This window comes from Equus caballus, chromosome 25 (assembly GCF_041296265.1).
Source record: "Equus caballus isolate H_3958 breed thoroughbred chromosome 25, TB-T2T, whole genome shotgun sequence".
Lineage (NCBI taxonomy): Eukaryota > Metazoa > Chordata > Mammalia > Perissodactyla > Equidae > Equus > Equus caballus.
Window position 1 is genome coordinate 20,955,987 of NC_091708.1, and position 17,309 is coordinate 20,973,295.

The 17,309-nt window shown below is 44.7% G+C and overlaps 1 protein-coding gene across 11 annotated transcripts in view; it reads left to right on the top strand.

Annotated features, from left to right (window-relative positions):
• ZNF462 (zinc finger protein 462) overlaps positions 1-17,309 on the top strand; it is a 137,859-nt gene that overhangs the window by 95,744 nt on the left and 24,806 nt on the right. For all 11 annotated transcript variants that reach the window (XR_002804115.2, XR_002804116.2, XR_011432523.1 and 8 more), the window contains exons 8-9: positions 7,511-7,778; positions 9,671-9,807. Coding sequence is in view for 8 of the 11 variants with exons in the window: in XM_023629838.2 (XP_023485606.1) it covers positions 7,511-7,778; positions 9,671-9,807 (405 nt within the window). In the remaining 3 variants the exon portion in view is untranslated. The remainder of the gene's footprint in view (positions 1-7,510; positions 7,779-9,670; positions 9,808-17,309) is intronic.

Genomic DNA, 17,309 nt, shown 5'->3' on the forward strand with positions numbered 1-17,309 from the left:
TACATACATAGACAGACAGACGGGACTGGAATTCAGAAAGTGGTCCACAAATTCAATCCAGCAAACATTTTCGTAAGTACCTTTTTTTATGAAAGGACCATGAGTCCCTGTGGCTCTAAAACCACATATATATGGTTCCTGTCAATCGAGAATATAAACTCCACGAGGGCAAGGATCCTTGCTGGTGTTTTCTACTAATATATCCCAAGTGCTTAGCAGTGCCTGGCACAAAGAAGATTCTCAATAGATATTTTCTGAATTAATATAAACTGGAAGGGGCAAACGCATAGAAACAGTAGAAACTCTCAAGACCCAGAGTTTCTCAGTTTTATTTGAAAGCTTCTTAATGCAGGGAATTCTTTTTAAAATGCCTTTAAGCATTTTATTTTCACTTAAAATGTCAATATGTTCACTCACCAGCATGGTAGCGTAGGGTCGAGCTTATGTTTTTGAGTTTGGGTCCTTCGATTGGAGTTCTCCACTTTCTCTCGCATAAACGACAGTCTCCTACACTGCATCATGTGCTGCTTCCACGTCTTTTAACTGGAATGATAATTTAGACATTTGTGCAACAGTCTTAGAGCAGTTTCTCTCGATTTTTATGTTCTCCTCGATCTTTTATAGTTGGTCTTGCTAAAACATAATTTGACAGTAATGTTTTTTTAGCAACTTGACTTTATCAAGTCTTTTCAAAGCATTCAATGTAGCTTTTGTAGAGATGACACTTTTTATACCCATATTTTACTATTTTAGATAATATTAATTAAATTGAATAGGCTCAGTAACAAATATAACTGTTACAAAGAAGTTTGGGGGCAAATAAAACTGGTTCCTGTTAGCATTAACTCAACTGCTGGGAGCAGAAATGGATGGACCTGCTAGAGAGTGACCCCCAGGACAGCTCAGACGCAGTTGCCATGGGTCTTCTTTGGGCAGGGTGTTTTAAGGTCAGAGGCATTGATCTGGCCAAGTTCGTTGGTGGAGGTTGCTTGCGAACGTGTACGTGTCATGTGAGGTATAATGAGATCGGGGCGAGAATCACGATGTGTACGTGTTGGCAAAGCACAGAAGCGAGCAGAGTTCTTTCTGGATGGTTGGGAAAAATCTTCACACAGTAGGTGACATTTCAGCTGAGTTTTGAAGGATTGGTAGGAATTTTCCAGGCCAAAAGGAGAGGAAAGGCACCAGGTAGCCTTGTTCAGTGATGAAATGTGTAGATGTGTAAGGAATCAGGAACTAGCTAGAAGGGGGGCTGGAAACATCACTGGGACCGGACTGAAGAGCTCTATGTGCCGAGCTAAGGAAGGGAGACTTTATCCTTGAGCCCTGAGGCATAATCAAATCATAATCATAGAAGTAATACATCTTATATGTCTATGATTGCATGCTGGCCCAACTAGAGCAGGTCTTAGAGGCAGGGAGACCAGATAGGAGGCTGCAAGAGTTGCCCGTACGGGATATGAGGACCTGAATGAACAATGGGAAGGGAAGGGAGGGGACTGGAGAGGAAAATGATTGGAGGTGAGTCACGACATGTGTCTCTCGGACGGGGTACCTGGTTAAGTGTGCTGCTGCAGGAAACGTCTGACAAGCTGAAGGAAGAATCTCGCAATTTGAGCTTGAGCTAAGTGGTGAGCCATTCACTAACGTTCAGAATGAAAAAGGAGATGTGTGGGCAAGGGTGATGTCAGTTTTCAGCATGTTGAGTCAAAGGAGTCAGAAAAGTTTTTCAGCTGAAGACAAAGACTCAGATCATCTCAGGCCTTGCTAGGTTTCCCATTACGTTAGAATTCTCTATCTTGTCAGTGCCGATACTTGAGTCACTATCACACAGATAAAAATTCCTGGACTATTTGTATCCTATTCGTACTTTTATGAACAGTTATCTAGTCCAAGTTGCATGCCATCCAAAAGTTTCCTGGCTATTGACTAAAGGATGTCTTTAGCTGCTTTCTTGTCGTTTAGTGTGACTTTCTCAACTTTTCTATAATTTCTCAGCTAGCAGTAGTGGGCTGTATTTCCAGTATATTTGGGTCCCACCCCCCTCCATACTTGGATATTTACAGCATTTGTGGTTAAGTTATTCACAGGTAATATTCTATTTCTTATTCCTTATACAATCAACCTTTAGTTGCGAAACGTGCCTGCTTTTCTGAAGAAAATTACAATCCGTGCGTTCTTTTGAACTTTCTGTTATTTTAGAACTTAAAGATTTTAAATTCTCCCTTCTGCAATCGACCACACCCTCTGATGTGCATATTTTTCTATTCAGACTCATCTTCTGATCTTCATTTCTTTTCGTTTTAAGAATCAAGGGAAATTTTCATTGGGATAACGTAGCTGTTTGATTTCTATCTGTGACTGAAGGTGGAGATGTGGTGAATTGAACATTTAGGTATCTTCATGTCTAGTGTTGATTTCATTAATTAACACACTAATACTAGTTACATTTATTAGCGGACACTCGAGCTTCTCTTGACATCCTCCCCCTGTCTCCCTCATTCCCACGTCCTGTGGGTCACCAGCTGCCCCTGATTTTGCCTTCTTCTCCACTAGTTCTTTATCGATGCCTCTATTAAGACTTTTTTTGCATGGTATCACAGTTATTTACTTGTCTGTCTGAGACAGTGAGTTGCTTGAGGGCAGGGACCAAGTCCTACTGTCCTTGAACAGGGTCTCCCATTGACTTAGGAGCTCCGTAAACATGTGCTGAATGAATGGATGTAATTTAATCATTGCCCTGGCCACCTCTAAAATTTGCTTGCCTCGAATTCTTTGTCTTTTATTTTCTCCTGGTACTTGATTCACGCTGACCAAGGAGCCCTGTCTCCCAAGTCTGCACAAAACTCTAGCTCAGATCTAATTCAATGTGGTTGCTGGCACCAAGGCGCTTCCTCTGCTGTTTCACCTTCACTCACACCCTCTCTGCGGAGCTGCAGAAAATTGAGAATTGATCCCCCTGTGTGGCTTCCTTTTGGGAACAGTCAGTGCATGAGGGAATGTCCTCTTGGGTTCCCGCAATTTACCGCCCAATTGATTCTTACTCTTCCTTGTGTCTTCCTTAATCTTGCAATAGTTCAGCTCTCCTGTTACTGTTCATTTGTTCTCTTTGCCTCTTGTATTCCTTAAATCGATGAGTAAGTTTGCTAAGCATGGAGAAGGCCTCTATTTTCCTAACAGCCGACTGCTCTGCTCTCTCCCCTTATAGATCCAAGTTTCTAGAAGGCCCCCCTCGTGGCTTTGACTTGGAATCCCTAGAGCCAGCATATGGTCTGACGCTAAGAGGGTGTTGGCTAAATGTTGGTAGAATCAGAATATTCAAGAAAGCTTCATTCTTCTATGTTTATTCTTCCAGTTTGCCGGTTTCTCGTGTGCCTCTATAAATTCAATTTTCTGTGATTGTTTCTGTGCCGGCTAATTTCTAGAGAAAAAAGAAAAAGAAAAACTCTCAAACTGATACTTACCTGGGTTTGGCTGGTATTCTAGGGAGCTGGAATTAGAGCAAGAAATTTCCTGTGTCTCCAGAACATGACTAGTTAGAGGGGTAGGATGTCTCGTCTCGAACTCAGCCCTTTCCCTGGTTTGAAATCCTGAGCTGTCCAAGGGCCACCACCTGCGAGCACCCATCTCCCATTTGCGTTTGTGTACCTTTCTTCCTCCCCTAGATCCCACTGGAGGAGTCTTAGAGCCTTATTGTTTGAGTGCCATTTATCCAGCATCTCACTAAAGCGTGCCATTTGCAGAGGCAGATTCCCAGTTCTGGGTATTTGCCATGCTAACCTGTGCGGCGTGCTTGTAGCAGCGTCTCCTGTGTGGTCCCCTTCTTTGTTTTTGTAAAGCATTTTGAAATTTTGGATCTTCTTTTTCTTTCCTACAACTCTTACTTTGTGTATTATTTTTTTCCCATGTGCCCTGAAATGCTTATTTTAGTGTTTTCTTGTGTATTCCGTTTAATGTTATTTACCATCTGTTCTATCTGTTACCATTTCTATCTATTCTAATGTTATCTTCTCAACTATTTCAGCCTTTCTCCCACCTTCTCTCTCTCCTCTCTGCTGTGTGTTTGTTGCTGATGGAAAACTCAGATGTTCTTTCTCTTTCTTCTGACTTGCATCACGGGCCTCCAGAGGTTGCCAATGGGTACAGATGCCTAATAGATAAGACTCTGATCTCTGTTCATATCCTCCCTCTGCCTCTTAGTAGCTGGGTGACCAACCATTCTGAGCCTCAGCTCTCTCGTGGGTAAAACTGGGAGGAGACCCTATGCTGCCCACCATCGTTGTGAGAATTCATTGCTGGCTGCTCAGTAAATTCCACACTCACACCTATAGGTACTGTGACTATCCGTGCTAAAATTCCAGTTTAATTCTGATTTTACAAAATTATTTTCTTGTTACAGACAATTTACCAAATGGATGGCTACCTATAATGTAATTAAATTTCTAACTACCATTGTAAATTATAATTTATTTTCTAAAACTGCATATAAATAAAGTCACAAGTCCGAGAAGTCATCTCGTTTCTCAGACCGCCTGGCTCAGGGTTGGGTGAGGAACATCTGGACCAAACTCATCTCTGCTGTTGGTTCCGTTGTAGATATCACCAGCCATGCAGTTGATAAAGAAGTGACTCGTGTGGCCCACAGTTGGGTACGGAATCCCGGTTGGATTCATCCTCTTGTGCTTCTGCGGCTGTATTTCTCTGTGACCACAAGTCGGGCTCTCCAAGCGCAGAGTGTTTTTACTTTCCTTAAGCTTGGAATGAAAGAGAATCGTCTTAATGATGATTTTTAACTTATGTGACATGCCCTTCACTGCTAACAGTCTCTTTGCCTTTCTAACCTGGGCACAGAGCAGCCCTGTTCCTGCTCTTCAGGCTGTGCCTCGTGAACCAGCTAGAATTTTATGTAGCTTAGCAAGTGGGCTTTTTTAAGATCGGTGGAATCATACATGCTCACGTCTTTGTCACTTTAGTGCCCGAAGTGCTAAAATTGTACATTATTCGCAAACTCCCAAGTGAGAGAGAAAGAGAGAGACAGTGTCTTGGCACCAGAGAAGAAAGTACGGCTCTAAGAAGACCCAAAAAGTTGTAACCTGGGTATTATTACAAATGTATCATAAGTGATGGGATTTGCTTATTTTTGTATTCCATCTGATTTAAACCAGGAGAAAAGGAAGGTATGCCGTGGCTCCATACAGCTGTTGCTCTGGCACTGCCATTTAAGAAGGGTGATGAGCTTTCCTTCCTTGGAATCCTTTCCCCACGATTTCTTGTATTTTTATTTCTCTGAGTTTCATATAACACGTAAATACTGGAGTTAAAATTTAGAATTCGTTTTCTGAGATGGATGGAATAATATGCAATCGACCCTAAAGACAAGAAAAATGTGTTAAGTTAAAGGAGACGCTCTTCCTTTAGAGGAGGTGTGTCTAAGAGGTCCGTGCACGTGTTAGGTTAGGTAGGGGGTGGGCGGAAGGTAGGGGGAGACGAATTTACCTGGCTTATCGTCTGATTAGGAGCTGCTTCATAATTTTGCTAGAAATGGGTTGAAGCTGTCAGGTGCCTTGGGTCAGAGATGACTGCCAGCGTCTGTGCTAACCTGTGGGACACACTGAGGTGGGTGCTGTGTCTGGGAGGAAGTCTTGGCTGCTTATTGGGAAATGGACTGTTCCTGGAGACGTTTGTTCTGGTCTCTGGGTAGATTTGTGGATGGTGGACGCTCAGGGGCAGTTGGACCCGACTTTGGTCCCCGAAGGTCACAGAATTTCTCTTCTGCAGAGCTAAGAGCACACGAGGACCACACTGCCCAGAGGACAGGGGCTTGTCGGGGGCACTGCCTTGGCGGCCCAAGTCTCTGTTAACAAGAGAGGCGGAGTGTGTTTTGTTCTTCATGGTGTGTGTGTTTTAAGCAGAAACCAGTCTTGAGAGCTTAAATAGAACACATCTCGAACAATCCATGAAATGGTAAACAAACCTGCTATTGAAAGAAAGAATGAGAAGTTGACAATTGCATTATTGTGATCCTGAGTGGGTTCATCAGCAAGGGTCGAGGAATAAAGAAAAAGGAGATAAAAAGAATCGGGTGAAATGAATTCAGTTGTGTCACTGCTTTCTCTCTTTGTCTTCACTTTCCACCTGGTAACGAACCCATGGAGGCTCCGAGATAATTGTTCAAGTTTCCTTTTGTTTTATTCTGGTGTGTGTGGCAGGTCGGTTTACAATTTCCAAAGGGGTTTTTCTCGATCTTGAGGAATACAAATGGAGGAGGGGGAGGAAGAAAGCAAGAAGGGGAGGTAGTTCAGTATTTTGAAGACAGGAGGTGGCCCCACCAGAAGGGAGGCTGCATCGAAGAGGCCGATGGGATGGATGGTACAAGTGTCATCAAAGATGGGTTTTACAGAATTCCTCCATGTCCTGCCTGGGGGAATCGTGCTTTGGAAAATGAAGTGTCCATCAAATCAGGAGGAGGCTGGTACAGTTTCGCTCCCTTTTCCCCCTGCTTTTTGAAAGGCTTCAGAAAAGAGCCCTTTGTTTTCTTTTCAAGGAAAGTTACACTGAAATTCATCTGTGTGGAACTCCCGGGCTCTATTGTGTCATTCACAGGCAGCTGTAGGTTACACAGGACAATGTTGTTGAATTCTTAACCTCAGCATTCAAAGCCGTGTGTTGGGAAAAGGTTCAAGACCTTTCTTTTACTTTCCCTCTCTCTCTCTGTTACGTTTTTTTAAATTTATTTAAAGAAGAAACTCTGAGATTTCCCCACCTCCCATCTAGATCCGATTTCCCCACCACATGCCACTGAAGCTTCTCAGGGTTGAGATTTGTGCCTGTCATTTCCGACATTTCCCTCCAAATTGCAAACTTGAAAATACCTTCCAGGGAAACTTATTTGGAATTTCATTTTAATGGGATTTATGAATAAATCTCCATTTTAATGCTGACTAAGCTTTAAACATCCATTCCTGGAGAACACTCTGGGATTTTTATATTTTAAAATTTAAATCACTTCACTGTGAAGGCATAAAACATTTTTATATTTGTGAGTGCCATGTGCTTGAGCATTTCTGTTAAAGACTTTTTTTTTTCTTTGCTTGGCTTGAATAATTCTGGCCTGCAGAGGAGGAGCGATTGCATCATTTGCTTCGCTTTCTCGTGTAGACTCCTGTGGACGTTTTGTGGGTTTATCTCCCCTACAAGGACGGGTATTCTGTGGCAGCCTGTTGCCACACTGCAATTTCCTTTAAAAAAAACAGTTTCCTTTCTTCCTTCACTTTGAAACCTTTAACCTCAGAATTTTATTTTTAAATGCTGCAAGCCTTCAAAGTCAGATTAAAAGAAACGACACACCTGTGTTTCCCCAGATAGGTGTTGTGAATGTAAATGAAGATGAAAGATAGGGTCATAGTCGTCCCCTTAACAAAATACTCAAAACTAATGTCGGAGGTTTTCAAGCTTCAAACCCCCACCGTTTTTTCTGTGTCCGGTGTCATTTTCCCCCGTCTGTCCACAGACTCATCCTACTCGGAGCCTCCAGATGTCCAGCAGCAGTTGAACCACTATCAGTCTGCTGCCCTGGCGAGGAACAACAGCCGTGTAAGCCCTGTGCCTCTTTCTGGGGCTGCCGGGAGCGCTGAGCAGAAAACCGAAGCTGTTCTTCACTGCGAATTCTGTGAATTCTCCTCTGGCTACATCCAGAGCATCAGGCGCCATTACAGGGACAAGCACGGTGGGAAGAAGCTCTTCAAGTGCAAAGACTGTTCCTTTTACACAGGCTTTAAGTAAGTGGCGTGAAGAACAGCCTTGAAAAACAAGGTGGCTGCCTCTGCTCCGCCCCTCACCACATTCTTCCCTTGCCCTCTCCTACCTGGAGTTCAGGGGAGGCCTTGCCCATGGGATGATGCAGGGATTGGGTTCAGTCTTCACAAAAGGAGGCGAGTTCCAGAAGACTGCTTTGGGGTTTGTGGAAGGGATGAAGAGCTATATCTGAACAAATGAGTTTAAAAAGCAGAGTGAATGGGTGCGCGAGCAGTGTGAGATCGCAGCAAAGGATTTCCTTGACCCAGTGCAGGAAGCAATGCTTTTTTTTCCCCTCGGAGAACTGTGTCCCCTTCTTTTATTTGTCTTTGAAAAAAAATGTGTTCTTGAAAACAAAGTCAAAGTCAAGACAGAACATCCAGCAGTTGTGACTTTTCTGCTACCCTTGTAGAAAATTCTTCTCTCTTAAGATCATATTGTGGAAAGACACCCCAAGAATCAAGACTCCAGCCTGTGAAGACTAGACTTGAGCAATCCTAGAGAGATTGTTCCAATCTGGAGAAAGAGAATCCAAAGTCCCCTTTGCTCCTGTGTGTGACAGAATCAGTGAACTCAAAAAAATAGAGGGCTTCCTATCATTTAATCTAAACTGTGATTTAATCTCATCCTGGGAGAGACCGTTGAGGTTAGTAGTTACCAGTGTAGAACGTGGAGCCTGGCTGCCTGGGTTTGAGTCCCAGCTTTGCCACTTACTGGCTGTGTGACTTTGGACAAGTCTCCAAGACTCTCTGTGTCTCCGGTTCTTTGTAAAATAAAGATACTAATAGTCCCTCCCTCCTAGGGCTCTTGTGAGGAGTATATGAACCAATGTATCTGAAGTGCTTAGAGCAGTGCCTGGCACAAAGGAAATACTAACAGTGTTACAATTTCTATCAGAGCTAGAAAGCTATTATAATAAGATAACGCTAGATGGTATGTTACGGATCGAGAGCTGTCATCATCGGCTCCTATTGCAGTCAGGACCTGAGCCTTTGGCCACGCCAGTACTTCAGTACAGACTCCGCAGAGGGGCTGGCGACAGTAGGCTTCAGGCCCAAAGGAAAACATGAGTTGGAAGAACAGATCTCTTTTCCACCAACATCTGAGTTGCTGGGATTTGATGGAAAATGTGTTGTATCTCTGTTAGTTCGGTTCGGTTGTTTTTCAGATAAATATGTGTGTGGCCTTAGAACTGAGAGAGAGTTCTAGAAGGACCCAGATCACAAGGCCCACTGACAGGTGTGCGTGTTCCCCCGAGAGAAGCACTAGGTTAATTAACCCATTAAACCCGCCCATTACGCTCTTGGTTTCCTCCGGTTTTTGAAGGCTTTGTAGAATGTGACATTTTGGAAAGGATGGAGGGGCAGCAACTACTGTTGCCCTCCGCCTTCGAGCTGGTACAGCAGCTCTGAGTTTAGTTTGCCTGGTTGTCAACCATGACGTCAATGATGACTCCCTAACCAGCTTGTAGACAGTTGGTAAATCCACCTAGCTTTAAAGTCGTCTCTCTCCTTCGAAACACGATGAGAAACATGTTTTCGTAGGGATTTTATTTTCATATTTTTAACAGACAGTTTCTAATTTTCAAGAATACAGTGTTTAGGGAATCCCATTTCTTTTCAAACTAAGCCCTGAACCCAGCCAAGTGGCAAAATTTCCAAAAAAGAAGTTACCGCCGCGCAACAGTGTTCAGTTACTGGATTGGACAAGTGACCAAGGAGCTTTTGGTCAGCAAACGTGATTAACGACTGTGGTTTGGGCCCATCAGGCGGGGTCTCACACCCGGAAGCCCTGTGGTAGGGTTGGCAGCAGGGGGTGTGTGAGTGAAGTGGTCCCTCGTCCCGCTCACTGCCTCTCTCCCCTGCCTCTCCCCCAGATCTGCGTTCACTATGCACGTGGAAGCCGGGCATTCGGCGGTTCCTGAGGAGGGCCCCAAAGATCTCCGCTGTCCTCTCTGCCTCTATCACACCAAATACAAGCGCAACATGATCGACCACATCGTGCTGCATCGAGGTAACCTTCCTGACGTGGATTTCTTGGTGTGCGGGGGAGGGTGGCCCAGGTGGTATGACAGGGATGCCCTCTCGAGGTGGCAGTGGCACCTCTGCCCTGGTCCCCTGTTCGTCACCTTATCTCCAGGCAGGAAATCACAGTGACAACCCCGGGGACAGTCAACTAGATAAAAACGCCTTCTGGCTGAGAGGATTTCCTCCACCTGGAGTGGGGCAGAGGTGATGGGTTCTGCAGGCCTGCCCACCATGAGGGAGCTTTATATTCTGAATCCCCTGCTCTCGCAGCCTGGCTACGGAAGGAGGGAATGAGAAACAGAGGGCTGGGTGAAGCCTCATTGTAAAACGTGAAGAGCTCTCTGGGTGAGAGCGGTTCTTTGGAGGAAGACCAAATGATGCTTTCCAACACAGAATGTAGAGTTTCCCCTGAAATGGATGGAGAGAGAAAATTCTTAAAAATAAAAGTGGCCTGATGGATATTAGAAAACCCATAAACCTTTGGGTTTAAATTCTGATTTTAAAGCCTTCTGGATTTAACCTGTCTCTCATCTGTAAGAAGAGATGACGATTATGTCTATGCAATAACATGTAAAGTGTCTAGTATGTTCCATAATGATGAATGCTGAGGGTTCCAAATAATTGGGTCCTGTTGATGCACAGGGCCACTTCTTTTAAGTCCTCTTGGGTTTTTCTTTGAGTTGAGTTTACCCTTAGTGAATTAAAACACGGTTAAACAACAGGCTTCCTCTGCATTGGGAGGAAAAATGTGTTTATATAAAAACTTCTTTGCCCTCAAAAGATTCAAGCCGGAGGTGGATGGAACAAGATGACTAGAATACCCAACTGCCAGTCTCTCCTTCTGTTTCCATCTACTGATCTTTCCATCTCTCCTTTGCTCCTTCCCTCCCTCCTTTTCTTCCTCCTTCTTCCTGTCTTCCTTCCATCACTTGTAACCTTGGAAAGCTTTTCGATATTTGCCACATGTGCCTCAAAAGCTGTGAGTGTCTTCTGCTCTCTTGCTGAGATGTCAATCACTCTGAAATGCTGGATATTTGGGAGGCATTCTCAAAGTTTCCAACCTTTCCCCAGAGCCACTGCCTTTGACCAAGTGTTTTGTGACATTTCACCCATATCTGCTGCAAGCTCCCTAAGAGGCTCAACCTTTCACATTCTCAGATCTCCCCCCACCCCCTGGCACTCTAATGAGACATGACATCGTTGCTGGCTAGGATGTCCACCTGCAAGCTGAGAGAAGCAGTGAGGCAACATTTAGGCAGGAATTCTTGGCCCGAGTGGTCCCACCTGGTGTTCCGCCTCAGTCACCTGGCTTCTGGTCCCCCGGCCCATGTGTCGTGGTGGCTCTGTGCCCCCTAACAGCTTGGGGAGAGGCCACGCATAGTGGTGCTGCCGAGCAAACAGAACCGGTGAGACCTCACTTCCTCATTTGACTCCCTCTCCTTTCCCATATTGCTGCCTGGCGGGATCAGACCTTTGATGCCTAATGAGCTCAATGGCTTCCCTTCCCTGGGCTGAGGATTCAGGAAAGAGGGAGGCAAAGAGAGATGCCCTCAGAGCGCTCCACTTGACGAAGCGCTTCTGCCGCACAAAGTCGCTTCATCCTCCGACAACACTGTGGGGGATAATACTGTGACTCATAGTCCTGTTTTACGTCTGGGGAGCTTGAAGCTGAGAAAAACTACTTTTTTTTTTAATTTAGTATAATTGTTTGTGGTCATTTATTTCACATTTATTTATATCATAAAGAGATTTGTGCAGAACTATAGGATTAAGAACAAATGAGGAAAATTGGGGCAAATGCAAAATCTGGAGAAGCCACTTGAAAGTTCCTCTGAAAGGATGGGAGAGCTCACCGAGAGGCTTGGTACTCAGTGTGCACCGGGAGGTGCCGAGCGTTTCGTCACAGTGGGCTGCAGACATGGCCCTGAGATTCCTGCCAACCATGGGAGAGAAGAAAACAGAATCCAACAGAACCAGTTGGATTTAGAGTGTTTGTGAGACTTTTGAAATTTTGTTAAGGAAATTTTCAGGAATCCTAGACATGAAAACCTGCAAGGAATTTCTCCATGAGTTCTCCGGAAGGGGACTGTGTAGGATATAGTGCATGTGGTCCCCACCATCAATACAGTGGTAAGTCCCACAAGGGCCACGGGAGCTGAACTGGTTTAATCACAGTCACCCAAGCAGTGAGCAGCGAAGCTATGAATCAACCGGTCCTCTGATCCCAACACATCCATCATGTTGCCTGTCACTGGTTACCTACGATCTCTTCTGTTTATTGATAGAGATCATTTATGTAAAAAGAGGCATCTGAGTAAGTAACTGTTGTCCTCATAGGGACTTACTGATTGTCAGAAAGTGCACAATCTCGAATGAACACGAGCATTTAGGATTGGTAGTAATAGTGACAACATTAACAACAACAATGGTTACTATTACTCAGTGCTTATTAGGTGGCAAGTGCTGTACTAAGTGTTTCCAATATGTCATTTTATGGAATTCTCAGAAAACCTTAAGTGGTGGATGTTACGGCTATCCCTGATCACAAGGGAAAAAACAGGCTCAGAAAGACTGAACGTCTTACCTAAGGTCACATGGCTAACAGGTGACCCAGCTGGGATCTGACCCACAGTCCATGACTTTAACCACCACTCTCTCACTCTAGGGAAGATGGTTGGTGTCACCCTGTTGAAAGTCCCAGTGGCTGTGACAGCTGGGTCCGAGGATGGAATTTTCTGTGGGCTGGAGGTCAGAGACAAGGACCACTGAACCATAGATAGCAACCTGCTTCAGGACATCTGTGTCTGCTATCTGTGTCCTGGGCTGGCATTGGTGTCCACCTCAACTCAAAATGGCAGCTCAGTGGGAAACTGATCTTGACAAGTCAAGAGACGGAGTTGGGTGTTTGCCTCACAATTTCAAGTTGGGGCTGATCTGAAAGTAACAAGAGGTGGCTCTTTCTGCAACTGTGCTCTCCTTGCTCTGTGGATGAATAAACATCTTTGGTCTCTAGGGTCTGCGGGAAGAGATCTTTCTGTGGCCGTCATTAATTAAAATACTTGGGATAAAAGGCAAGAACAACAACTTCTGAACTGGCCCTGAGACTGACCTACTGCTTGCAAGAATAGAGTTTCCTTCGCTTTTTGTCCAGACAAATAGCTATATTTAAATAGGGAGGGAAGGAAAGAGAATCCACTTTGCTCATGGCAAATCTGAATGCGAAATAATCATGGATTCGTGTTGCTGTGGCAAAAGAGAGCGTACTGTTTGTTCATGTGTTCAGCAAACATTCATTATTTGCCTCTTACATGCCACACTGGGTTCTTTGGGTCAGATGGGGTATGTAAGACCCAGAACGTGCCCTCCTCAAGGAGATGGAGCGTGTGTATAAGTATATATAAGACAGGGATAACTTTCCAGGACAGTCGCAGTGGCAGATATATTTCTGTTTGGGGTAGACAAACGTGGTGAAGGGGGAGTGGCTTTCAAACTGAGCCATGATACCATTTCAACAGGCAGAGAAGACTTAAGGTGGGGTATGTTAGTTTCCTGGGTGTCTTAAAATAACAAAAATGTATTCTGTCACCTTTTTGGAGCCAGGAACTTTGAAATCCAGGTGTCAGCGGGCTGTGCTCCCTCCGAAGGCTCTAGAGAAGAATCTCCCTTCCTCGGCTCTTCCCAGCTTCTGGTGGCTCCCGACATTCCTTGATATTCCTTGCCCTGTAGCTGCACCATACCAATCTCTGCCTCCGTCTGCCCATGGCTTTCATCGCTGCATGTGTCTCTGTGTGCCCTCTCCTCTTCTTATAAGAACACCAGTCATTGGATTTAGGGCCCACCCTAATCCGGTATGGACTCATCTTGACTAATAACATCTGCGAAGAGCTTGTGTCTCAATAAATTCACATTCTGAGGTTCCAGGTAGACATAAATTTCAGGGGGACTATTTGACCCACTACATGGCAGGGGGGTGGGGGCTTAACAAACCACTCAGGTGAGTGGAAGCAAGATGTATTTACAGTGTGGTGTTAGGCCATTCTGAGGAGGGCCTGAAGGGGTAGGAGGCAAGGCCGGAAAAGTGTGTTCTGGCCAAGTTATGGAGAGCTTGGATACCAATGTAGGAGTTTGAACTTGACTCAGCAGACAGAAGAAAAGCCAGGGTACTGCGGAGACACCTGGTGGATACTAATTTAGCAAAGATTGAAGTGAAGGATTGGTAGACCCATCTCTTTGAGGAACTGTGAACTTAGGTCAGATCAACATTTGGTGAGGTTGGCCATGATTGGACCAGTTTAACCAGGGAAAAATTAAGCCCTGAGACTTTAGTTTCAGGAGAAAGATGGTGGTAGGACTTTTGGTGGGTTTTCATTCATGCAACAAAAAAGTTATTGAACACCCACTGTGTGTTGGCATTGTTTTAAGCTCTGGGAATACAACCATGAAGAAGCAAGGTTTGTGTCCTGAAGGAACTTGAACTTCAATGGGAAGAGAGACAGTGAACAAAGGAATAAATAGTCTCATGAGTACATTTCTAGTGAGTTTATCACCCTTGGAAAAACGATGCCTCGTGCATAGCTTTGCCTGTATGTACCTTGCGCCCCCAAAGTAGACCTGAAAAATTGGGCACAGATTGAATTATAGGGATGAAACAGTTTTGCCAAATATTTACATGATGATTATGGAGCTGTGTAATCGCTGATACTGGACTGCAGTCGGCATATTAACTCAAAATTTCTGCTTCCCAGCCTGTAGCCCCAATACTTAGACAAATGCTGAATTTAACTGAACCCCACCATTGGGCATCTTTTTGGAATGGAACTAATCTCCCTTAATTTATCTGATCAATATTGTTTTTCTTGAGAAAAAATTCTACAGTGAGATTGCCAATCTTTCATTTTGTTCAGTGAAATTATATGTTTCCTTCCATCGCCATCAAATACTTTGCCTGTTGTAGTTAGAGGTGCGATTCTCAGCTCTCTCTGGCTTGAAGGTGGTAGCCTGGATAACACCAAAGCTTAATAACTTCTTACTAGGAGCTGTTGTGCCTTGTTTATGTGTGTCTGTTTATGGTTATGTTTGGGGATGATTGTTTTTTGAGAAACCCATCGTTAGTTTCTTAATGGCTTTCTCGTACTCAGCCTTTGTCTCTTGGGTGGCTGAGACAGAGTATGGGTGGGTCTTTGGTTTGGCCCAAAGAGGGGCGCAGTCCTCTCCCATGATAATCTGCCTACAAAGTTTGCAGGAGTGAATGACTTCCAGATCTCTCCCTGCTTCTTCAGACTTGGCACTTTGTGGAAAGGAAACCCATGTGTGTTGTGGTCTGCCTTTCAGGAAGGATTTTTACTTGGTGATTCTGGACTCCACAGTGATGTGGTTTTTCACCATTTGGAGCAAAAATGACCCTACTTTGTAGTTGCAGTTCTGCAGATTTTTCCAGTGAGCACACGGGAGTTGACAGCACACACTTCTCGGCTCTTGTTGCACCCTTGTATCCGTGCGCCTCAGTGTGGCATTCCTCTGGGGTCCAGCTGCAGAACCAGGCATCTTTTGAGTGGGACGACACGAGAGACACAATCTATCTTGCAGTCGAACTGGTGAAGTCATAATATTTTTGCAGCCACTGCTAGAAGCTGAGTCACAATGAGTGTGATTCAGCCCTTGCTTTCTTACCCAAGGTAATTTTGAGAGGTGTGAAGTCAAGAAAGGCCCACAGTTGTCACTGCCCCCATAGAAAAAAGCCCTGAGTGCTGAGCTTCTGTGGCCAAGACAGGGCTCCAGCCTTACCTGGAAACTTTCCCGTCTCTAACTTTATGTCCCTCGCTTGCCTCAATCGTGAATAACCTCATTCAGAAAACGCTGTCAATCATTGGCCCGCCTTTCAAGGTCTGTCTTGTTTTTTTATCTTGGTCATGTTAGCCGTGTTTTTAGAAAGGAGAAAAAGTTAACTTTTTTCTACAATTCATATCTTAGTAAAAATCCACCTAACTAAGAGACTTGGGATGTTAGTAATATCTTAGTTTGGAAATAGGAAATCTTATATTTCAGAGTAAGAAAACAGGGAAATGATCAGATTTGAAGATATTTGGAAGATACTCAGATCGAAATGGTTGCCTTAGATATCTATAGCTTTTGCATTTCTGTGTTTTGGTTTTTTTGGTGAGGAAGATTCCCTCTGAGCTAACATCTCTTGCGAATATTCCTCTTTTTGGCTTGAGGAAGATTAGCCCTGAGCTAACATTCCTAACAGTCTTCCTTTATTTTGGGTGTGGGATGCCACCTCAACATGGCTTGATGAGTGGTGTAGGTCCACACCGGGATCCGAACCCACAAATCCTGGGGTGCTAAAGCGGAGTGTGCAAACTTAACCACTACACCACGGGGCCAGCCCCCAGCTTTTGCGTTGTTAGAATATTAGGAATTATTAGTTAGGCTTATAAGTACGCTGAATACAGATTGAGTGTTGCTGGGAGTTCTTTTCAGGGGTGAAGGAGCAGGGCGCTGGCTAAGGTCAGGAGGCCTGTGCTCCCAGGTCACAACTTTGTACTGAGATAGAGGAGTGACTTTGAGGAAGCAGCTTAACAGGTCAGTTCTCAGTTTCCACATCAATAAACTGAAGATAGGAAAGTGACTCTGCAGGGTCTTATGAGAATGAAAAGTGGCAGTGAGGGCAGAACACCGAACAGTGCCTGAAACATAGCGAGCACGTAATCAATTGTAGCGGTGGTTCACATTGATTATTATTACTGAAACTCCAAGGTTTTTGGGAGTGCTCATGACTGTGTAAAATTCACTTAGACACACATAGTGAAATTGGAAACCGCAAAGAAAACTAACCAAAGTGGTAGAGGAATTGAAAGGGAGACCTATGAAAAACCATTTTGAAAGAACTGATTATTTACGGGGCAGAAGTGAACACAGGAGGATGACTGAGTGACTTCTTCAAGGTGTGGGACACATCGTTGTCTGGAAAGTCATACCCAGCTGTTCTCCATCTCCACTGGGGTCAAGAGAGCCAGGGCAGACGGGACAGGCCAGAGCCAACAAGTGAAAGTGGAAGCAGAAGGAATGACGAAATAGAAATCAGGGACAAACACAGAGAGCAAGGGGGGATGCAGTCTCAAGGAAGGTGCCAGAAAAGTTCATGTCAATACTTCCCATGAATCCCTGAGGTGTGAAAGCATATGCTCAGTGTGGGGGCTGGTCCCCCTGGTTCAGCCTGTACCCCCGTCTCTTCTCGTGGGCACCAGCTCATGGATGGTTCACGTCCACACATCTTACCCAGGGCAGCTGGAGTTAATGCTTGGCACTTGGCTTAGAGCAGTGGTTCTCAACCTGGGTCCACCTTGCTTCCGTGGGGTGCATTTGTCTGGAAGCATTTCTAGCTGTCACAACTAGGGAAGAGGGGGAGCTTCTGGCGTCTAGTGGGTAGAAGCCAGGGATGCTGATAAACATCCTACAGTTCACAGAACAGCCCCCACCACAAAGAAT